This window comes from Dryobates pubescens, chromosome 9, assembly GCF_014839835.1.
Source record: "Dryobates pubescens isolate bDryPub1 chromosome 9, bDryPub1.pri, whole genome shotgun sequence".
Classification (NCBI taxonomy): domain Eukaryota; kingdom Metazoa; phylum Chordata; class Aves; order Piciformes; family Picidae; genus Dryobates; species Dryobates pubescens.
This window is the reverse complement of record NC_071620.1, coordinates 36,891,970-36,916,828: the sequence shown is the minus strand read 5'-3', so window position 1 is coordinate 36,916,828 and position 24,859 is coordinate 36,891,970. Positions and strand designations below refer to the sequence as shown.

The 24,859-nt window shown below is 44.0% G+C and overlaps 1 protein-coding gene across 1 annotated transcript; it reads right to left on the bottom strand.

Annotated features, from left to right (window-relative positions):
• Nucleotides 1-4,135: 4,135 nt before the first annotated feature.
• Nucleotides 4,136-4,927, bottom strand: LOC128897422 (UPF0500 protein C1orf216 homolog). Its single transcript, XM_054164067.1, has one exon. The coding sequence runs from the start codon at nt 4,925-4,927 to the stop codon at nt 4,136-4,138; it is 792 nt and encodes a 263-aa protein (XP_054020042.1).
• Between the last annotated feature and the right edge of the window lie 19,932 nt (nt 4,928-24,859).

Here is a 24,859-nt window from a genome sequence, read left to right as displayed (position 1 = left end):
GCCAAGCTGGATGTGGCTCTGGGCAACATGTTTTGGTGGAAGGTGTCCCTGCCCATGTCAGGGGGGGTAGAACTAGATGATCCTTGAGGTCCCTCCCAACCCTGACAATTCCAAGCCTCTATATTTAGTTCATATCTGGGGTCAGACTATAGTAGTTGCTCTGTCACTTGATGATCCCTCTCCAGCAGAGAAATGAAATTAGGAAAAGGAGAGAAAACTTACATGCTGAAGTAAAAATGGATTTAATGAAACAGCCAAACTAGTACCAATGCCAATATATAGCTGTACTCAGCTCAGTGAATGTACACCTGTCACAGTAGATGGGAAAGCAGTCCTTGGGTAAGGAAGCCTGTCCAGGGATAGAGAGAAGGAGAACAAACAGCAATAGCAGAATCAGGAGTCTATGTCCTCAGCAAATCTTCCCTTCATACTGAGCACTGATGTTTCCCCATCTGGGATACATCTGTAGCCATCTTGGGTCAGCTGCTCTGGCTGACTCCAAACTGTTAATGACCTGCAACCCATAGCTGGCCAACAATTATGTTCCAGTAGAACTAGGACACTCACACAAGTTGAGGATGAAGTTTCCTCTATACAACACATTATTGGAGAAATATGACTTCTAATAGCAGGCATGAGTTTCGATGTGAGAAACACCCACTCCAAACCTGTTGGACGGTTCATATACTTAAACATCAACGACAACACAAACTGATCTGAAGACAATTAGATTTTCCCCATATCACTTTAAACACCAGGAAAAGAAGTTTTTCAGTATCTTATCCTCTTCAGTGTCTTAGTTTTAAAAGCAGGCAGAAATTATGTTTTGCCCCCCACAAAGGAAGTAAAATAAGAGCAGGGAGGTCATTCTGCCCCTGTACACTGCACTGGTTAGGCTGCACCTCGAGTACTGTGTCCAGTTCTAGGCCCCTCAGTTTAGGAAGGATGTTGACTTGCTGGAAGGAGTCCAGAGAAGAGCAACAAAGTTGGTGAGGGATTTGGAACATAAGCCCTACGAGGAGAGGCTGAGGGAGCTGGGGTTGCTTAGCCTGGAGAAGAGAAGACTCAGGGGTGACCTTATTACTCTCTACAACTACCTGAAGGGAGGTTGTAGACAGGCGGATGTTGGTCTCTTCTCCCAGGTGGCCAGTACCAGAACAAGAGGACACAGTCTCAGGCTGTGCCAGGGGAGGTTCAGGCTGGATGTTAGGAAAAAGTTCTATACAGAAAGAGTGATTGCCCATTGGAATGGGCTGCCTGGGGAGGTGGTGGAGTCGCCGTCACTGGAGGTTTTCAGGAGAAGACTTGATGGGGTGCTTGGTGCCATGGGTTAGTTGTTTGGGTGGTGTTGGATTGGTTGATGGGTTGGACGCGATGATCTTGAAGGTCTCTTCCAACCTGGTTTATTCTATGATCTCTCTCCTTTTTTTTATTCTATGGGACTGGGAGGAGCTGGAAGTTTAAATGGAAGTACTATTCACACCTATACACAGAAGTGACGAATTACCCGCATTTATATTCAGCCTCAGCCCAGTCCTTCCACCTGGGTTTACAACAACCTCTAAGCCAGAAAACCTTTTCAAAATCTCCTTCAATTAGGCCCAAACCCCAGGTCTCACTTTCCACAACCCTTCTTTCTCTTAACACTCCCCCCATCCCCCCAGTGCCTCTGGGTCCAAATGTCACAGAAGAAATTAGCTCTTCCCTAGCAAACCAGGCCACTCAAGGCCAAACCCCTCCCCCAAAACACCAAACAAGAGATAAGGTCAGGCCAGGAGAAGAGAGAGAGGAAAAGGGCAGAAAAGAGAATAATATTTGTTTACATAGAGGAGTAGATGCAGGCCTGATGGGATGAAATAACGAATTTTCTGTATTCCCCTGAAACTCCTGGAGATGCTCTCTGTGGTAGGACAGCTAGGCTAGCCCTTCACCCACTACATTAGAATAGACTAGAATTAACCAGGTTGGAAAAGACCTTTGAGATCGAGTCCAACCTATCATCCAACACTATCTAATCAACTAAACCATGGCACCAAGCACCCCATCCAGTCTCAGTGACGGTGACTCCCACCTCCCTGGGCAGCACATTCCAATGATCAATTGCTCTGTGAAGAACTTCTTCCTAACATCCAGCCTAAACCTCCCCTGGTGTAGCTTGAGACTGTGTCCTCTTGTTCTGGTGCTGGTTGCCTGGGACAAGAGACCAACCCCCCACCTGGCTACAACCTCCTTTCAGGTAGTTGTAGGCAACAATAAGCTCTTGCCTGAGCCTTCATTCAGACATTCTTTTGCTTCAGATGCTAAAGCAGCACATTTACCTATTCAATAAGAGCAACTCTCACCGTCTTGTAAATGCATGCCAAAAAAATAAAGCTGCAGGGTTTTGCTCTCATTTTCCCTGTGTTTGTCACACAGGGATATTCCCTGTAGGCAAATTAACCTTGCAGCTGGAGGAGCAGGGCTATAGGGTTTTACATGTCTAATACACCTGGCTGGAAAGTGCTAATTGTCACCAACTTCCATTAAATGACAGCACTAAGGCACAAAAGATACTTGATTTGCAGACACTAGCACCAGTGGGAGTTAGCAACAGATTAATAATTGTGCAGGCCTCCAACATTCCCCTGGCACTGCCAGTCTGAGTTTCCAGTGTCACACCAGATTATGAGGCCTTCTTTTTTAGCTTGCTTTCCTAAGGAAACAGGAGCATTGTTTAATATCTTCATCAATGCCATAGATAGTGGGATTGAGTGCACCCTCAGCACTTCTACAGATGACAGCAAGCAGAGTAGTGTAGACGACACACCTAAGGGACAGGATACCATCCAGAGGCACCTGGACTACCTTGAGAAATGAGGCTCATGTGAACTTCATGGAATTCAACAAGGCCAAGTGCAACGTCCTGCATCTGAGTCCAGGATATCACCAGTACCAATAGAAGCTGAGGGATGATGGGGTTAAGAACAGCCCTGTAGAGGACTTGGGGGTAATGGTGGATGGAAAGCTGGACATGAGCTGGCAATGTGCACTTAGCCTAGAAGCCAACTGTATCTTGGGCTGCATCCAAAACAGTGAGAGCATCAGGTCGACAGAAGGGATTCTATGTACTCTGCTCTTGTGAGACTCCACCTGCAGTGCTGTACCCAGCTCTGGAGTCCTTAGTGCAGGAAAGATACAAACCTGTTAGAGCAGGTTCAGAGGAGGCCACAAAAATGATTTAAGCACTGGAACATCTCTGCTAGAAGGACAGGCTGAGAGAATTGGGGTCTTTCCGCCTAGAGAAGAGAAGGTTCTGGGAAGACCTTATTGTGGCCTATCAATACTTAAAGGAAGGCTATAATAAATGCAGGGACAGTGTTTTTAGCAGGACCTGTTGCAACAGGACAAGAGGTAATGATTTTAACCTAAGAGAGAGAAGATTTAGACTAGATATAAAAAGAAATTTTTAACACAGAGTATTCAAGCACTGGCATAGGTTTCCCAGAGAAGTGACTGATGCCTCATCCCTGAAGATATTCCAGTTCAGGTTGGATGGGGCTTTGAGCAATCTGATCTACCTGAAGCTGTTCCTGCACCTTGCAACAGGGTTGGACTAGATGACCTTTAAAAGTCTCTTGCAAAGCAAACCAGTCTATAACTCTATGAAATAAGGCTCAGGCAGCTGCCCTGTGTCCCTGTGCATGCATTTGACTGTTCTAGCTTCCCATAATAATTTATGGTCAACCTGAATCTATTTTATAGGACAACAGAAGTCACAAATTTATAAAGGCCCTTCCCAGTTTTGTGAAAAACAGGCAGCTATGTAAATAGAATCAAGCCTGAGCTTCAGCTTTTCAAGCACACTGGCTTTTCTAGGTCAGGTGTCAGACGCAGTTCCAAGTTGTAGGCTTCAGCACAAGGTGGCTTCTTGCACAGGTACAATCTTGCTCCAGTTTCCTCCAGATAAATTCAAGAGGCAGCACTTTACCTCTTCCCTTTCCCTCTTGCTCCCCCCTAACTTTGCTGCTGTTTCCTCTCTGCTCTTGGCACACATGGGCATGTAATCTTGGTTCTGAGGACACCACCCCTATGGCATGCAAGCTTAATGACAAGTTTGCTGGCATTACCAAGCTCAGTTCTTCATGCAGCAACAAGATTATGGTGAAGGTGAGGGCGAGGTTGAGCAAATGTGTTTCAACACTTCTTTCTTGGTATTTATTACCATGCCATAGCATTCCTGCAGCCTGGCCTGCTGCTGCTCCAGCTGCTTGTGCAAGCTCCTGATAGAGCGCAAGAGCAGAAGTCGTCGGTACATAACCAGCTGGAGCTGGTACTTCTCCTTTTCCTCCTTTTTCTTATTTTCTAAGGCTTCCATTATTTTTGCCTTCATCAACATAATCTGGCCCAGGTTGCAAGGGGACACATTATCCCCAGCACCACTACCTGCCTCCTGCACGTGGCAAGCCCCAAGGTCTATCCCAGGCAGGGGAATAGCATCTTGTGGAGCATCACCAGGTGCCGCTGGGACCTGCAGCACCTGCAAGCTCCGGTCAACATCATAAGAGAGGCTTGTGGAACATGGGAGGGCAATGTCCAAAGGCTGTAGATTACTGACCGCTGCTAGGTAGGATGAGGCACTTAATGATGTATCTACAGGGGTCTGCTGATATTCAGCCAATCCAGAGGTTATCCTCTGTACCTGGCCACCACTCACCATCTCCAGGCCAGTCAGGATTTTTGCCTGGGCCAAGGCCTTGCTGGAGAGGCTGGACAGTCTTTCTGGCATCGCTGAATTTCCCTTATCTTCATTAAGGATGATTAATGAAGAGCTGTCAGAACCACCAGGGGATGCCATTACGGCATCATGCTTTGAGAATGGGTCTTCATCATCACTGTTGTTTTGGCTCATCTCTTCATCTCTTGGTATCGTATCTACTGTCTCAGCCATTTATTGCATGAGCTACAGAAACTTCTGTGGACAAAGTGGAAGCAAGATGATTTCATTTCCACGTACACACACAGAGAAGCCCAGTGCAGAGTGACATTTGAAGAAAGAACCTCTCTTTATATTTAAGCAATGGACCTATTACTTTTCTAATAAAGCACAACCCTTGGGTCACTTCAGGCCATTTCTTGTGATTTGCATTAGATGTTCTTCGAGACACAACATTAATCCAATAATAATTAAAATGATCTACTGTACTATTAACATTCTCAAATCTTTAAAGGCAAGTGATCTATCCCTGCAGCACTGGCTGCGCTGACTAATTAAACAGAATACAGTTGCAAATGGGCATTGCAAGCACTTCTCCCATTGAAGAGCACAGCTCTAACAAGTGTAGTTTGTAGAGACAGGCAAGTTATCAGGATTGATCAGCTTTAAAGGACGGTGGAGGTACCGCAGACAGCAGGTTGCATTTAAATGCCCTCTCCAAGATTAATCTGCCTGCCACCAGTTTGTTTACAAGGATACCTTTCCCCCTCCTATTAATTCTAACGGCAAAGCTACATTTGCACCATGCTAGACAGGAAAAAGAAACCAAACACTTACCGAGGTTACGGGGGGAAAGGAAAAGAGTTACAGTGCATTGTGTCTGTGTATCGTGTTTTCTTGAATGTGAGTCAGCACAATCTGGAACAGAAACATCACGGTGCCAGAGCAGGAGCAGCAACAGCATTATACTGTTCCACCCAGCAACAACACAGTCAGTCCCAATCACAGAAGAGTGCAGGGCTGGTTTCTTCCCCTCTCAGTGGATATTCCTTCCTGGCATCCATGCTTATGTCATCACCAAAATGAAAACCAGAGCTGGGTGACGCATCTTTTCCCATCTCGAAAAACAAACATACTCGATTCACTCATTCTGCAGGGGGACAGTATCTATGGCCCTTTCTGTCTGTGCCAGTCAGCAAGGAGGTAACATAGCACCAAAAAGAAGATGAGGCATTCTGGACTCAAGTATACATAAAGGGAAAAAAAAAAAACACCACACCAAAAAACCAACCCCCCACAAAAATCAACCCCCCTCACCACACTACATACACTTAAGCTGCATGAACAATGCAAACCCAAAAATGTAAGCATTTAGTACTAACTATGATACACCAAGAGCATGACACAGGCCAAGGAAGGTTCTCCTCCACCTGTGCTTTGCCCCACTGAGGCAACATCTGGAGTACTGGGTCCAGTTCTGGGCTCCCAAGCTCACAAAAGACAAGGAGCTACTGGAGCAGTGAAGGGTTACAAAGATGAGAGGACTGGAGCATTTCTTTTGCAAGGAAAAGCTGAGAGATCTGGGGCTGTTTAGCCTGGAGAAGAGAAGACAGAGGGGGATCTTATTAGTGCCTATCAATATTTAAAGGATGCACCCTGGGATTATGGGGTCAGTCCCTTTTCAGTGGTGGCCAGTGGTAGGACAAAGGGTAATGGGCACAAACTGGAACACAGTGAATTCCACCTAAACATAATGGAATTTTCCTTCCTTTGAGCGTGATGGAGCACTCAGAATGGACTGCCCAGGGAGGTGTTGGTGTCCCCTTCTCTGGAGTGTTTCCAAACCTGCCTGGATGCAATCCTGTGCAACCTGCTCTGAATGACTCTGCTTTGGCAGGCGGGTTGGACTAGGTGATCTCCAGAGGTCCTTCCCAACCACTGCAATTCCATGATACTGAGAACAAAATGCTAAACATAAGGATGGCAGAAGGTGTGGATTCAAGTGTTTAACGCACACCCATGTTTAATTATGCTGGCTTAATCTTAAAGGAGCAGTTCTACATCCAACTATGGTATATTACAAAACAAACTTTACCTAGACCTTTGATGTTCAGAAAAGCTACCTTCCTCATCCTCTTTTGCTTACAGCACCAGAAACACAATTCATAAATCATCTATCTGCATCAGCTTCAAATCAGTTTACCACAGGGCTTCAGTTGCCCCAAGAGTCTTGCTACTCCATTCTGTTTATATAAATAAAAGAAAGAACCATTCCAAAATACTACTTAGCATCTTCTTGGAGCTGGAAAAGAATGAAAGTACATCCTATCTCTGGTTCTACAGGTGCTGCAAGAGATAATTTCTTGTTTTTCATCTCTACTGACTATTCTTCTGATGAATCTGTTAGGATATGCTTGCAACTGTGAATGGTCAAAGTTAGATTTGTATCCTGAGGTCTAACTCATATTTTTTTTGGCACAAAAGATACTTTGCACTGAATTAGTAAAATAAACTAAAGCTGCTGTGTTTATGTGCCAGATCATGCTGCAAATTGCATAAATAATTCTAGGAAGAGATTAGTATCCAGTGAGTTGTTAAACTCTGCAAAAGTTAATGTCCTGGTGATTCCCCTATTTTCTGAATCACAAGTTATGGCAACTGAAGAATATGGAATTGAGATAGCAGGATTTTACTGTACTACACACTGAAGAGGTTCAATGCAATATAGCATTATGTAGAGAGCCTTTTAGTTTTGCCTACTCTTCTCTCCAAAGCATTCTAGGCAGATCTTCTCAGTACAAAGAGGACAACAGATAGATGCTAGATAATACATGATTTCCAGCTATGTCAGTATTTTCCCATTGGAAATGGCATTCCATTCTGTCTTGGTTTGAGCAGACAAAGGTATTTTACCCCCTCAAAGAAGAAAAATAAAAATGCTCACACAGAATTAGAAATTTAAATGGAAATGCTATTCACAAGTATAAACAGCAATACAAAATGCACAAATTCATTTTCAGATTCGGCCCAGTTGTCCACCTGGGCTTTTCCCAAAACCTCACCAGGCCTAAACCTTCCAAACCCTTCTCCTCAACCAGGCTTCAGTGCTCTTCCCCATGTTTCCCCCAGCCTAGGCCAAAAGTGTGCAGCAAAAATTATCCAGGCTGCTCAAGGGAAAAAACCTCCTCCAGAATACCAGAAAGATAGGGGCCTGGTGCACACTGGGAAAGAAAAGGGTAAGAAGAGACTGTAATGTCTGTTTGTATAGGGAGCTGCAGGATGATGAGAATGAAAAAATCAAAGATTACAATTCCCTGGGTCCACTTCCTTGTACTTCTCAAGGACCTTTTCTTGGGGTTTTTTTTGGGTGGTTTGTTTTTTTTTTATTATTAAACACAAATGTTTTACTGAAGTTCAAAGCATAACAGCCAAACACATTTACAAACAGCGTCGGAAGGTGATAAACACTGGCAAAGATAGACTGTTATAAAAGTGTGGTCTGGGAAGCTATGTTCTGTATTTGAGTTTGGGGACTACTTCTAACAAAGTAATAAAACATATCCTGTTACACAGTAGTGAAATTGCATATTTTATATTAATTGCTCTTAAAGATCAAAAGCCATAATCTGTCTGTTAATGTACACACTCACATAGCCTCCTATGAAATCAATGAGATCCACATGTGTGCATCTGAGGCCTAAATTTTTCCCCAAAGATTCTTTAAAATTCTTTTACAGGGCAGTAAGCTGCAGAAGAAAGTTATAGGTTCCCTTTCTTCTGCCTCCATCCCCAAAACAGACACTGGTTATTTATTACAGGCTGCTCTGCATTACACTGGACAGTACGGGTACCCCCAGGATACCAGCCAGCAAGGGATTGCTATCATTGTATCACAGTATAACTAAGGTTGGAAGAGACCCCCAAGGATCATCGAGTCCAACCTGTCTCCACAGACCTCATGACTAGACCATGGCACCAAGTGCCACATCCAATCTCCTCTTGAACACCTCCAGGGATGGTGACTCATGCTCACTATACCTAGGCATTTCTGCAAGACTTTTGTACCAGAAAAGTAAGAAATGGAGCCCAGATTTATGCGCAGCCCACTGATGACCGCAAGAAATGCTTTAGCTTTTTCAGCGACACAACAGAGCACACAATTATAGATTATTTCAAGTTAAAAGAGACCAATAAGGATCATTAACTCCAACTTCCTGCTCCTTGCAGGACTACCTAGAATTGAACAGTACTACTAAGAGCATCACCTAGATGCTGCTTGAACTCTGACAGCCTTGGTACCATGACCACTTCCCTGGGGAGCAATGACCAACCACACCTCTCAGTGAAGAGTCTCCTCGTACTGTCCGATCTGCACTTCCACTGACACAGCCTGCATTCCATTTGATAGAACTATAGAATAGTCCAGGCTGGAACAGACCTCCAAAGGTCATCTAGTTCAGCCTCCCTGCAGTTAGCAGGGACATCCTCAACTAGATCAGGTGGCCTAGAGCCTTGTTGAGCATCATCTTGTGTATCTCCAGGGAAGGGGCCTCAACCACCTCCCTGGGCAACCTGTTCTAGTGATCTACCACCCTCATGGTAAAGAACTTGTTCCTAACATCCAGTCTAGATCTGCTCTTCTCTAGCTCAAAGCCATTGTCCCTTGACCTGTCACTGCAGGCCCCCTTCAGGTACTGGAAGGCTACTATTAGGTCACCCTGAAGCCTCCTCTTCTCCAGGCTGAACAACGCCAGCTCCCTTAACCTATTCTATGTAGCAGAGGTGCTACAACCCTCTGATTGTTTTCATGGCTTTCCTCTGGACCTGCTCCATCAGATCCATGTCCTTCCTATGTTGAGGGCTCCAGACCTGCACACAGTACTCCAGGTGAGGTCTCACCAAAGCAGAGTTCTACTGCTGGTTACCAGAAGATCTCTCAATGGCTTTCAGACAGAAGGAAATGAAGGATTTGTACATAGCTGCAGCATAATCATGTGTGCATGTAAGCTGGAAGCTTTCAAGAACAAGCAGAGTAGATACATGATTTCACCAGTGGGGAAAGGTTCAATGGCTTCAGATATGAAAGTCAAGGGATCCCAGTAGGCTGTGCTTATATTAAGGGTAAAAAAAAAACCAAACACACCACACACAACACTGAAACAATCTGCCATGACTGCCAAAATCAGTAGGCTTGCTGCCAGTCTCAATAGGAGCTGCCTGTCAGAGGTGCAAATCTCTGAAGGAATAGCTTAAACTACATTCAGACTAAAGTGAATTTGCAAGCTTTGAAATCTCAAGACTTCAGGTGCCAAAGCGACCCAAACACTAGGAAGGGCTTGATGACAGCTCTCACTTGCAAGATTTCAGCAGCTCTACTCCTAACCCTGTTAGGAATGTGGGCTCACACAAAATGGAAAATTGGTATGACTTCATAAAAATATTTTAGAAGCAGATTCTTTTGATTTTTCCTCATGGCAGCAGCTGGTCTCCCTACCACCTCTGTGGAAACTATTCTCTCGTGATTTCAATCACCATTCGCCAAGAATAATGGCATCACTGCCTACACCAGCTCAAGGCCACATTTCTGCCACCCAATGCATGAAGATGTGTTTGTATGCTGAAAGAGCCACAAAGAACTTTCTAAAGTCTTGTTGTGAACTCAGGGATCTCCTTCAGCTTGTGTAATAGGCAATTAGGATTGGCCCATATGCCAGGGTGGAACTAGACAACCCATGGGTACCTGTAGCTGGGTTTTTGCTTGATTTTCTCCTGTCTGGGCAGATCTGTGTATAATGGGCAGATGCAATGGTCAAATGAGCACATTTCAACATGGAGCAAGCCCTTTCCTTTTCTAGAGTGGGCTAAGAAACAGGGAATCATAGAAGGCTTTGGAGAGGAAGAGACCTTTATAGATCATCTAGTTCAGCCTCCCTGCAGTGAATATCTTCAAGTAGATTAGTTTCCTCAGAGCCCCATCCAAGCTGATCTTCAATGATTTACAACTGAGAAGCAAAGGAGGAACACCTGTATGACCAAGGAGCCTGCAGCATACGTTCTGCAAACTAGTTGAGAGAGAAAATGGAAATCTTTATAGTGGCTTAAAAAAACCTTCATGGATCCTGAGACCTACCAGTTTACCTTGGATATGGTCTCTTCTTGTAATGACCCTTGTCTATAATTCATTACAGTTACAATGAAAATCTGATTATACACTGAAAAAAATGATGGGTTAAAAAAAAAATAGCTTCCCTTAAGAGTAATGTGAAAAAGAAATTCTATAATATATAATATTTGTGGATTCCCACCCCCCAACCCCCCCTTTAAAGATTGTGTTTATGGTAGCATAATTAAAGGCAGCCTACTTCAGTGTGATGCTCCTGCCTCTTTTTTTTTTTTTTTTTAATCTTAATTTTGCAGGATTCTAACACTCTGTTCAGCAAGAAATAAAATATTCGAGGAGGAAGGAAAATAGTGCAGAAGAATTTAAAAGTAGAAATGTCATGTAACCTACAGATGCTATTACAGCCTGAAAGAGTTGGGGCTGTTCAGTCTGGAGAAAAGAAGGCTCTGAGGTGACCTTATTGTGGCCTTCAGTATCTGAAGGGGGCCTACAAGAAAGCTGGGGAGGGACATCTCAGGCTCTCAGGTAGTGATAGGACTAGGGGGAATGGAATGAAGCTGGAGGTGGGGAGATTCAGGCTGGATGTGAGGAAGTTCTTCCCCATGAGAGCGGTGAAGCCCTGGAATGGGTTGTCCAGGGAGGTGGTTGGGGCGCAATCCCTGGAGGTGTTTTAGAGCAGGCTGGATGAGGCTCTGGCCAGCCTGATGTAGTGTGAGGTGTCCCTGCCCATGGTAGGGGGGGTTGGAACTAGACGATCCTTGTGGTCCCTTCCAACCCTGACTGATTCTATGGAGAGGAAATGAAAAATAAAACCACTTTCTGCAGTGAAGATGTTACTTGAAGTATATTTAAATACCCTCCAGTATTAATGATTCAACAGCATTGTTCATATACTGCAAGAACTCCATGCCTGGCAGGTAAGTGTTGGATTACCCAACCTAGCTGCTAGATTTCAGATGTGAACATAGAGTATGTAGACAACTCACATCCAGAATGCATTGAGAGAAAAATCCTTTCTGCTAGGGAATATATAAACAGACTTTAATTTCTGATACTTGGATGCTTATGTTTGCTTTCATTTTGACACTTGATCATAACTGGCACACCAATGGTTAGGAATGAAGAAAACCTTAAGCTGTTAGAATAATAAACAGAGCACCGAGAGAGCTGTGAAAGGAAGCCAATCAAAAGCACATACATGGGAAGAAAGGTTTAGGAAGTGGGGCTAATTTCACAAATGGATAGACTTTTGGTGTTTCACCACAACTGCAAATAAACTCAAAGAGCTTTCCAGAAGCCAAACGTATTTTGTTTAAAGTAGTAACAACATTAAATGCCGTCTGCTGCACTTTGGCCACAACCACCCCATGCAGTGCTACAGGCTGGAGTCGGAGTGGCTGGAAGAGCTGCCAAGCAGCAAGGGACCTAGGGGTACTAATTGATAATAGGCTGAACATGAACTAGAGGTGTGCCCAGATGGCCAATGGCATCCTGGCCTGCATCAGGAATGGTGTAGCCAGCAGGAGCAGGGAAGTCATTGTGCCCCTGTACTCAGCACTGGTTAGGCCACACCTTGAGTACTGTGTCCATTCTGGACCCCTCAATTTAAGAAGGGCATTGAGACTCTTGAATGAGTCCAGCGAAGGGCAACGAGGCTGGTGAGAGGCCTTGAGCACAAGCCCTACAAGGAGAGGCTGAGGGAGCTGAGATTGTTTAGCCTGGAGTAGAGGCTCAGGGGAGACCTTATTGCTCTCTACAACTACCTGAAGGGTAGCCAGGAGGGGGTTGGTCTCTTCTCCCATGCAACCAGCACCAGAACAAGAGGACACCGTCTCTAGCCTAAACTTCCCCTGGCACAGCTTGAGGTGAGGAGAAAGTTCTTCACAGAGAGAGGTGTTAGCCATTGGAACAGGCTGCCCAGGGAGATGGTAGAATCACCATCCCTGGAGGTGTTCAAGAGGGGACTGGACATGGCACTTGGTGCCATGGTCCAGTAGTCATGAGGTCTTGGGTGACAGGTTGGACTTGATGATCTTTGAGGTCTTTTCCAACATTATTGATTCTATGATTCTGAATGTTTTTAAATGGAAGTGCATGTTCTGTCTTTGCTGTTAAACCAGAATCACATAGGAAAAATATTAAGAAAAATAAAGTGATATAAAAATGTTAAGAGATAGTTTCAGATCAAGTGATTAAAGTAAATAAATATGCAAAGGATGCATTTGTGCCACTTGAGTTCAACTGTTTCTGTGAATCTTAAACTTGCCCATGAGGACCTTAGCTCTACAGATGAACATCCAGGACTGAAAACACTGCATGTCCAAACACCTTCTCAGAAGTTCTGCTATCTCATTCTATATGCCTTGCCATGTAGCCCAGCATGGTGTCACCTACACCAATCTTTTCAAAGCACCCAAAGCAATCCAGCTTTACTCAGTGTCTACATATGCTCATCTGCCATCTGTGTTATCCACACAAACAGAGTGAAAATAACATCCCCCAAGCTCACTTGAAGATGAGGAGGTGGTCAGGTTTGCTCACTCTTTAATGCCTTTGAAGCTGTTAACTTCAAGTGATGGATGAGAGCGAGTTGGATACAAGCCTGTCTGCCAGCAAAAAAACATGATCTCAGCAGTATGTGGTGTAATTGATCTAAATCTCAGGTATAACAGGTACCCTCTCTCCCACTGGAACTTGTTATGTGGACCAAAGGGTTTGTTGTACTTCACATTTTGACTCTGCAATGTAGGCATTGCTCAACCACCTGGATTTTTGCCGCCTGCTTCTAAAGGTTAGTACAGATCATTCTTTCACACTTGCGGTTTCATTTCTACATCCAGAGGCTTTTTTTGTTGAGTATCAAAGTCCAATTCATTACCTGCAGAGTTATCAGCTAAAAGCCTATCACTCTCCTATGAGTAAAGTTTTATTTAAGAGATTAGAAAGTAACAGAGAAATGTTAGCCATGTACAATTAATGAAAGATAAGCCTCTGAAACATTGGGAGGTTTGTTTCAGAGATGTGTATCTCCACATACGCATTTCTTAAAGGAAGACAAGATATGGAGTCCAATTTTTACTTGACTGAACAGAGGACAGGCTAACAAAGAATCTGAGAAACCAATCCCACTGAAGTCTCAGGCTGAACTGCATTAATAAGTGGATCCTTTCCAGAAACAGCAAGCATAGTTAGGTTCTGGAAGTCAAAATGAGGTAATGTTTCCTCATACCACTTAAGTCCCCTACAGCAGTGCCTGCTCGAACCTTGAACCCCTGCTGAACCTCCCTAGGCCCCAGGCAAAGGTCCTGTTAGTACTTCGCTAGCATGTGTACTCCCAAGTCCTCCCTAGACCCAGAAGGCATTAGTAAGCTATTATTAATTCAAGTCATACTAGGCCACGATTTTATCCTCAGTCATGCTTACAGAACTCCTTGAGACCTATGTGAAGAAGCATTAGAAGAAGATAAAGCAAGCTCATCACCTATCAAGGTATTATTTGCCACCTTGCAAGCTTTCTCCCCATCCTTTCTGAAATCTTCTCCAAGACACTGCCACTATCACCTTACTGACACCAGAAGGGGTTCCAACACTTAATGGTGGTATTGTGCTAATTAAGATTTTTGAGAGCAGTAAGCAAAACCACGGTGTTTGACCTCACACTTGGCAAACTACTCAGTTCCCTGCTTCTCTCCACAAGATTATCTGGATAACAACCATTGCCAGGGGGGATCCAAGACAGGGTGCAACAAGTGAATAAATAAATGCCTATATATGTGAACTCCACTTCCCAAAGCAAAAATTATGAGTCAAATAAGTGAAGGATCTGCTGCTCTCTCATGTATGATAGCTGCACTTGCACCAGTGCAAGAAGCCTTCCAGAGACTTCTGCCATTACCTGGATAAGTGATAAGTCAAGCTCCCAGTTTACTGATTCCAGGACCTTGCATTTTTCTCAAAGGGAGGCTGCTTTTTTGTCATTCTAAGACTAACACCCTGCAGCTTTCTTCAGTATAGGCTGAGGCAATGGGTGTGTATCTCATATGCCAGAGGAAGGTGGAATTGGTCAAGCCAAGCAAGTTAAGGTAATTGAAAGCTTTGAGACAAGGGGAAAAAAACCAAACACTTATCCATGCAGAGGAACACACAGTACATGTACAGCACCCACACAGAGACATAGAATTTTTAGGGTTAGAAGGGACCTCAGGGATCATCTAGTTCCAACCCCCCTGCCATGGCCAGGGACACCTCACACTAGAGCAGCTTGCTCAGAGCCACATCCAGCCTGGCCTTAAAAAACCACCAGGGATAAGGCTTCCACCACCTCCCTGGGCAACCTGTGCCAGTGTCTCACCACCCTCATGGTGAAGAACTTCTTCCTAACATCCAATCTGAATCTACCCATTTCTATTTTTTTCCCCATCCCCCCTAGTCCTGTTATTACCTGATACCTTAAAAAGTCCCTCCGAGCTTTCTTGTAGCGCCCCCTTCAGATACTAGAAGGCCACAATTAGGTCTCCTCAAAGCCTTCTCTTCTCCAGACTGAACTGCCCCAACTCCCTCAGTCTGTCCTCATAGGAGAGACTATCCACATTCTTGCCTTCTTATTTGGCAAAACAAGCTCCTTTCTGAACTCTGCCTATTTTCACAGGCAAAGCCACCAAGCTCCTTGGACACAAAAAGTGTGTATTGTAAGAGAAGTGCAGGACACTTAACCTAGGTAAATTTATTTCACCTTAGTGTGTTTTCAAGACAGAAGAAACTGCCACTTAGAATAGGTTTCCTTTCCAAAGGATGTCACTTTCAGATGACCAAGTCCACAGTGGTGCACTTCCACCACAAGGCATGTGTTAACTGAGACTGAAAGCTCAGCCTTCACAGAATAGGAAGTCTTGGCTGGTGGAGAGTGTAATTGTTGCACTGGTTTAGCCAAACAGCTTCCAACAACCACTAGTTCAGGGGTTTCCTGAGCTTGATGCTGCATCTAGATAACTGTGTTTGACAGTCGTTGATGGAACAATTTGCCTAATTCCCTTTTGAAGCTGCATATGCCTTTTGGCTTCTGGAACATCCCATGACAATGAATTCTGCAATCTAATTTTATGTTGCATTACCAGCAGAGCAAGCCACTCCTTCCCAGGGATTCAGTAACACACTTGCATCCCATTTAACTTCATGAATCGCAGGCAATACACAAAGATTTCCACATGTCTGCCTTTCCCCCCGCCCCCCTCCACCCCTAATGTGAAAAAGCTCTTTTTAAGCAAAGGCTATCCACAGGCAAATGACCTGGGAAACTTCTGCACAGGAACCTGTATTCCTTATACAGCTTGTGCTACCGTAACCCCAAGGCTGGCTGAGGTATTCAGCAAAGGGGAGGGGGGAGAAGGGGGAAGTAGTAAATATTTATTTCCAGAAAGAGATGCAAGGCTGAAAGGGGACAGGGAATCCTCTCACTCCTGGAATAGCTCAAGCAGGAAGTGGTGGAGTCTCCCTGGAGGAGAAAAGCTGGGAGAAACCAGCAAGCATTTTAGAGGGAGGGTGAATTAGAAGAGAATGGACCAAAACAAACAAACAAAACAATCTTTAGATTTCCAGAAGAATTAAGCTGGAGAAAGAGGAGTGGGAGAGACAGCAGAGAGGCAGGTTAAAGGATTGAATTCCTGTCATTATCAGCAGAGAGCAAGTAGGGAAGGAAATAAGACCTGGACCGCCTCTCTCCCAAGTCTGCTGCCCTAGGCAAACATTTACTTTGCCTTTGCCCAAGCCAGCGTGAGATGTTATAAAATGAGTTTCCAAAACACTCTGAGTCACCAGAACATGGATGAGATCTATGGGTTCGAGCCACCTTTCAAGACTGGAAGTCTTTTCTGAATATCCATGATGCCAACGGTACTTAACAAAATCAGTCCCTAACGCGATGCGCACGTCAGCTTTGAAGATGCAGTCCCTGCTCAGATGGCATCAGCAGAGGCACACGTCAGCATGGTGGATTACTAGAGCAAATGCTTTAGCATGCAAAGTGATGCAATGTGCTTTAACAACAATTGTTCCCTTATGTTTGTTTCTGTGTCAGGTTTGACATGACTATCTGCCAGGGCAATGCTCAGGATCTTTTGCATTGCTTTGCAGAAGCTGATTATGTGATCAAATGCTTCAAGCACATAAAATCACTTCTGAGATTCAATGAGATAGATGTGCCAGAAAAGTCAGTAGGTGTTTGAAATAATTGATGGTAACAGCTAGACCTTGATTTTTCAAAAGAATATGCATTTTGGTTTAGATTTGGTTATTTTTGCTGTTGTTGTGTTTGGTTTCTGGGGGATTTTGTTTGTTTTCCTTCTAATGCACCATCATATGAACTGCCTAGAAATTCAGCCTTAGCATAATGTTCACATCAAATGAAATTCACCCGTTGAGAAAGAACACACACAGGGTCCCCCTTGAAGTGGAAGAAACACAGTCCTTGTGTACAGCAGACGGCCTGTGCAGCTTCTTACCCTGTGCAAATGCCTAGAACAACACAGCAGGCCGATCACAGTACTTGTAGAACAGGGAGACTTAGCACTGAACTGTAGCTCTTACAAGCCCTTTCCCTCCTATTAGAGACACTGAAGTTTCTCCAGTAAAGGCCCTGACCCTTATAGAAATCTTACATATGTGGGTGGCAATAGAAGAAACAGGAAGGGTTGCCTGCTCTTACCACTTTGCTATTGCATTTCCAGGCCACCCTGAACACAGTCCTCAAAGGGAGTAAGCATGACTCACATTCAAGAGATATAAGCAGAAGGCAAAGTTACTGTCACACTTGCCCAGAACTCATGACCTCATATGGAAGCTTCACCCTGTGCTCCCAGTTTTGGATCTAGCCTGGGACCAGCTTCTCATGACACACCTTTGCCTGAGCTTCAGGCTCTCAGAAGTATTTAGGCATTGAAAGCCATGAGAGGTGGTACCTACACACTAAATCTATCTTTAAATTTTATCATTCCATAAATCTCTTTGATGAAGACATCCTTCATCTTTGCTGCTTGCAAGCCAGTTGTGAGGCTTAATTACACGATTATGAAGTCCAGTAAATACAACATATATTAAGAGTAGTTAATGAGATTTCTGTCATAAGCAGACTACTTCTTGTGAAACATTGCTCACATGTTGAAAAAGTCTTTTCAAAAAAACCACACAGACATATTCAATACAAACCAAATGCAGCTTGATTGTTTACAGAAATAGTGTTATACAACTCAATGATAGTTATTAACATGGCAGACAAAATAGTGGAGACCTAGATGACCAGCATTGAGTGTTATTTTCTCATGCAAGTGTCTGACATCACCTGCAGTGCCTGGTCACAAGTAGGGCTCCAGAGTCACAAGGGACCTACTTCCCAAGGGACCTAGTAGCTTAAATACCTCCAAAGACCTGACATGAAGTCCCAATCTTCCAAGTAACATGTAAATCTACTGCAAAAAGATGGACCCAGTTTCAAATTTGGTATGTTCAGTAATGCAGTCTTAGAATCATATAATCATTTTGCTTAGAGAAGACTTTTAAGATCAGCATGGCCAACCGTTAAGCCAGCTGTGCCAGGTCAGCCTTACCTTACCACTGATAAAAAGCGCATGCAGCATCATTGCAACTGCAATGTATAACAAAGTCCCGCTATGGTAGGGCTTGGAAGAGACCACAGGAATCATCTAGTCCAGCTCTACTACTAAGCAATGTCACCCAGATCAGGTTGCTCAGGATTGCAATGTCCAGGTGGGTTTCCAATTTCTCCAGAGAACAAGAGGCCACATCCTCTCTGGGCAGCCTGATCCAGCCTCACACAAGAGGCTTAGGTAGAACCTCCTGTGTTCCAGTCTGCGCCCATTGCCTCTTGCCCTCTCACTGAGCACTACCAAAAAGAGTCTAGGCCCATCCTCCTGAACCCCACCCTTCAGATTTTGATAGTCATTGGTAATATCTCCTCTTAATCTTCTCCAGGTCTCTCAGCAGTAGTAAAGCCTACAGCCTAAAAATGTGAGAGGGACTCAAAGCATAGAGGAATGACTCCTTAAAGAGACAGAGCTCTCTGATGCCTATCCTTCCAGCACAGAACAAACATGCATCCTACCTACAGAGTATCTGGGCAAATACATTCCCTGTTAACAATTATGGGGTGGAAATCCTAGATTAGTAAGACTTTAGCAGATCTCAGGCAGGAGCGAATTGCAGCACACGGAGCCCATTAGAGCAAGTTCTATTAATATTCCCCAAAAGAAAACCTGTTTGTTGACCTAAAGTGTGACTGCTTCCTATTCCTTTCTTGTGAAATTATTTAGGTCCTGTGGGACAACTGTACTGAGCTTTTCAAGCAAATATTAAAATTCTATTTAGATGTACAATGTTTTAATGCAAATTTTTACCATAAAGCCAAATGCTCCATTCCGTTAAATTAATAGAATTACAAAAAGATGTAATGATAGCAATTAAGTCTTGAAAATGCAAATTTTATAGTCAAGGACAATTACTTCATTTATAGTATACTGGAATGATGCCAGATGAAGGTAATTTAGATCCCCCTAGCTCACAGTTATATCACGAAAGATATCTTAATTTCATTAGTACAACAAAGATGGGTGAGAAGTTAGAGAATACCAAAAAAGAGATGACAAAAAAATGTTGACCTTTCTCATTTCATTGCAGGTAGAATACATAGATCTTACTAAAGCATTAGTAATATTTCTTTCTACTCCCATCTCTGCAAAAAAAATAAAAGCCTTTTTAAAAAAAAATTCCTATTAACAGCAATAGAACAGGCTGGAGAGGTGGGCACAAGCCAGCCTCATGAAGTTCAACAAGACCAAGTGCATCTGGGTCGAGGCAATCTCAGGCACAAATACAGGCTGGGCAGGGACTGGCTGGAAAGCAGCCCAGAGGAGAGAGACTTGGGGGTGCTGGTGGACGAGAAGCTCAAGATGACCTCTCAATGTGCACTTGCAGCCCAGGATCTGATTGGCTTTCTGGGCTGCATCAAGAGAAGTGTGGCCAGCAGGTGAAGGGAGGTGATTCTCCCCATCTACTCAGCTCTGGTGAGACCCCACCTGAAGTACTGCATCCAGTTCTGGAGCCCCTATTACAAGAGGGATATGGACATGCTGGAACATGTCCAGAGAAGGGCCACAAGGATGATCAGAGGGCTGGAGCACCTCTCCTATGAGGACAGACTGAAAGAGTTGGGGCTGTTCAGTCTGGAGAAAAGAAGGTTCCAAGGTGACCTTATTGTGGCCTTCCAGTATCTGAAGGGGGCCTACAAGAAGGCTGGGGAGGGACTTCTCAGGATATCAGGTAGTGATAGGACTAGGGGGAATGGAACAAAGCTGGAGGTGGGGAGATTCAGGCTGGATGTGAGGAGGAAGTTCTTCACCATGAGGGTGGTGAAGCCCTGGAATGGGTTGTCCAAGGAGGTGGTTGAGGCCCCATCCCTGGAGGTGTTTAAGAGCAGGCTGGATGAGGCTCTGGCCAGCCTGATGTAGTGTGAGGTGTCCCTGCCCATGGCAGTGGGGTTGGAACTAGACGATCCTTGTGGTCCCTTCCAACTCTGATTCTATTCTAACATTAGTATGTAAGAGACCAGCTTCATTCAGATACTTTGAGCCAATGTACTCATGCCACAGCAGCGATGGTCCCCTCATTATTGCAGTTTTCAGGATGCGTACAGCATTGCTGCATGCTTTATGAAGTCTCAAGCCACAGCCTGAGTGACATGTGGAAATAGTCTGATCATTCAAACAGTGAGCTACTTGAAAGAGTCCAGGGCAGAGCCGAGGATGATTAGGGGAATGGAACATCTTCTGTACAAGGAGAGTCTGAGGGAGCTGGGGTTCTTTAGCTTAGAGAAGAGAAGACTGAGAGGTGACTTCATCAGCCTTTATAAATATGTAAAGGGTGAGCCCCAAGAGGATGGATCCAGGCTCTTCTCAGTGGGGCCCAATGACAGGACGAGGGGCAATGGGGGGAAGCTGAGACATAAGCTTCACAGAAACAGGAGGAAAAAACTACTTTCTTGGAGGTGGTCTTGGATAAAGGAAAGGGCCCAGTGTTCCCCCCTTCCCCCCCCCCTACTTGGATGCTCAGATACACCTAAACTACCATTCCTATTACACATTGAGTTCAGAAGTGAAAATCTGACCTCATTGATGTGAGCTGGAAAGATGGCATTGACTTCAAAGGCAGGATTTCACCTCACATTTCTCCAAGTCAAGAATGCTATCAGTCACCCCTACTGCTTGAAACCAATGGGGGATAACCCTGGCTCATGGAGAGCCACTGGCTTCCTGTGGAGTTTAGATTCCTGACTGGAATTCAGTCTTCTATAGTCCAAGAGAAAAATAAGACCTGGTACCAATATTGATTTGTTTCTGATTATTAGAGCCCTATCACATCTGACAAGTTAATGACAGCTTGTTATTTTACTATTATTCTTCATATTTATATAGATGGATGTAGCATTCTAAACTCTCAACAAGTCTTTTTGAGTATTGGTTGGAGATTTGGTTTAATCAGGAGTGCTTGAGCGAGTTAAGATTGGGAATGTTTGTACCATATTGTGCAACACAGCTTAAACTTCCATGTAATTTCCTTGAAAAGCATAGATTTAACAAGCTAACAGTTTGTGAATCTGCTGAGTCTCAGTCACTGTAAGGAGAAATGTTTTGTCCAGGCTATTCCCAGTATGTTTCTGTTGTAAAAATCCACCAGGCTGTGATCGTAATAAGATATTGATTAGTTTGAATCCCATACAGAGCAGAACTTGCTTCTTTGGTGGACCACTAAAGGTCATACTGCTTGATTGCTCCACAGGTTCTAAAATACAAGAAATATTGAACCAAAACTGCTTTCAATTATACTCATGTTATCTGGGGCCTGGGAATGTAACTGAGGGCAGCATTTGGCCCATTCTGTTAGAGAAACGGTCTGATTCTCAGCATTCCATTTTGTGGTTAGCAGGGCTGAACATCAGCTCTGCTTTCTCTAATTGATGTTCTGAGCTAAACTGAATCCCAAGGTAAGAAGGTACAAATCTGTTTGATCCAGGACTTTTGGGTGGATCTAACATATAGTAAGTTGTGCAGAGTGTAATCTGAAAATTACCTAGCATTATGACTGGCTTTGGTATGGCACTTGTAGGCTGATGCCTAGAAAATTTTCCACAGATTGAGCAGAAAGTGGTGGAAAGTAAATAAATTGCCATTGGATGCAAAAAGGGAAAATAATGATAAGGTCTAAGTAATCTCATTGGTCTGATAACTACCCAAGTTAGCTGTATAAACTAATTTTCCCTTTTTACCTTCAATGCTCTAGCAGATACCAGCTGGCTTCTTCTGCTGGCTTGCTGTCCTTAGCTGTGTTCTTGTTGTGGCTAAGTACTAACAAGCTACTCTCTGCTTTTCTCCTCTTTTCTCTTGTCCCTTGTACAGGGAGGAAGGAAGCAGGGAGGGGGAAGCTGTGGGTAACCCCCTGGTTTTGTCCAGTGGGGGGTTTCTTGTGTGGTTTCTAACTTGCAAATAGATGTAAATATTGTGTATTTTGTGCATACTCATTGCATTTCGTATTTCTAGATTGGAGTTTTGCTTGTAAATATATCTTCATTTACTTCCATCCCAAACTGAACTAGTCTGCCAATTTTATTTTGAGGGGTAATTCTCTCCAATTAGTTGGGAAGGGGAGGCACATAATTTCAACCCACCACATTTGGTTTGCATCTTCAAATGCATTTCTGCAGAACAGTATTTAGAACTGTTTATGCCCTTCAGATCTCCAAGTTCCTCACTATGATCTTACAGAAAACAGAATTAACCAGGTTGGAAAAGACCTTCAACATCTTCAAGTCCAACCTATCATCCAACACCATCCAGCTAGCTAAACCATGGCACCAAGTGCCCCATCCAGTCTCTTCCTAAACCCTTCAAGTCATGGTGACTCCACCACCTCCCTGGGCAGCACATTCCAATGGGCAATCTCTCTTTCTGTGAAGAATATCTTCCTAACATCCAGCCTAAACCTCCCCTGGCACAGCTTGAGACTCTGTCCTCTTGTTCTGGCACTGGTTGCCTGGGAGAAGAGACCAACCACTACCTGGCTACAACCTCCCTTCAGGTAGTTGTAGAGAGCAATAAGTTCTCCCCTGAGCCTCCTCTTCTCCAGGCTAAGCTAACCCCAGCTCACTCAGCTGCTCCTCATAGGGCTTGTGCTCCAAACCCCTCACCAGCTTTGTTGCCCTTCTCTGGACATGTTTGAGTAACTCAATATCTTTCTAAAACTGAGGGGCCCAGAACTGGACACAGTACTCAAGGTGTGGCCTTATCAGTGCTGAGCACAGGGGCAGAATGACCTCCCTGCTCTTGCTGGCCACACTCTTCCCAGTGCAGGCCAGGGTGCCATTGGCCTTCTTGGTCACCTGGGCACACTGGTGGCTCATGTTCATCTTCAGCAATAAGCTAATGGTTTGCTGCTAAACAAGCTTTAATCAAAGCATGATTTTATGGTCAGTGAAATAAATTAGCTTTGTGTGCTAATGAAGATTCTGGCCAAGAACTATATAATGACATCAAAATATATTGTAGAATATAGTGCAGATCTCGCTCTCCCCTTTATGACACTGACAGCACTGAGATTGTAAGCACAGAAACAGTCTTTGAGAAAATGTTACAATGTAAGTGGAGGAAAAATTTGCCCTATTCCATCTTCTTTCAAGAAATTCAATTTTCTAGTCAGAACTCAATTTCATTTGTGGTAATCCAACCAAATTAAGACAGTCAAAATTTGGTCAGTAGCGTTCCTAGTAGTCATATCACTTGATAAGTTAGAAAGCAACTTCTCCAGTACATAATTGCCAATTAATGGAGCAATTCTGATAACAGCCCAACATTAATTTTCCTTTTTATGCAGTATTTATTCTTGTTTGCAATCCACTCTTCAATACCTTTGTGGAAGAGACAACCCCCTTTTCACTCCAGACCTACATGTTCTCTGAAAGCTGTGTGGATGGGATAATGTCTTTTCTTTCTTTTCTCTTTCTTTTGTCCTTTTATGAATGCTGAAAAAAGAGATCAATTGTTTCTGACTATAAGAAAGCTTGTTTTTCAGTTGAACCTGAAGTTTTCAGGAAAGTACAACAAAAATTGACAAGGGCCACATCTCTATTCCCAGGAAGACTTAGTGAACAAGCATGCTCATTTGGCCACAAGCTTTCTACTCTAAATCATATTGTCTGTCAAGAAAGGACCCCAGTAGTGTTTTATGGCATAACAAGAAGGATGATGCCAGGACAGAGCTACCTCCTGGATTTTCTCAGGAATGGCAAGCATATGAGGCAGTTTAATATCAGAAGTTGTATCAATCCCCAGCCATTCTGGAAAAGGTAGAGGGTCTGTCTGGCTTCATGCCAGCACTTGCAGGTCTATGTTCACATAAACAACTGTAATGATGAACAAAGCCAACAACTGTGATGTTATAGTGGACTCTTGCTACATACAAAAGCCCTGGAAGGGGTTGGACAGGGAAATGGTGGAGTTACCACCCCTGGGGGAGGATTTAAAAGAGCTGTAGGTGCAGTGCTGATGGACATGGTTTAACAGTGACCTGGCAGTGCTGAGTTAGTGGTTGTAATTGATAGTCTTCAAGGTGTCTTCTGGTCAAAATTATTCCCTGATTCTCTGTTATGACATCCTGAAAGCTACTGTGTTACTGGAAAGATGGGACACAGAAAGATGAAGAGTGGGCAAGGACTGATAAGAGGGTGTCCCAATTATTCCCCTTTTCCTATAGGCCATCAGACTGTTCTGTGTTGAGACAAAAGGTGAAAAAGGCCAAATCTCACATTAATAATGAGTCCTCTAGCTGTTAATAGCATAAGTCATCCTGGGTGAGGTCAGTTTTTTGTGGTGACTCAAAAGGACAATGTTGCTTGTGTCAGCAGATGTTTAGCTGCGGTCACAAGCACACAAGTGTGGACACTCCTCCTCTTTCCAAGCCACCTGGAGACTAGACAGGTTTCTGCATGT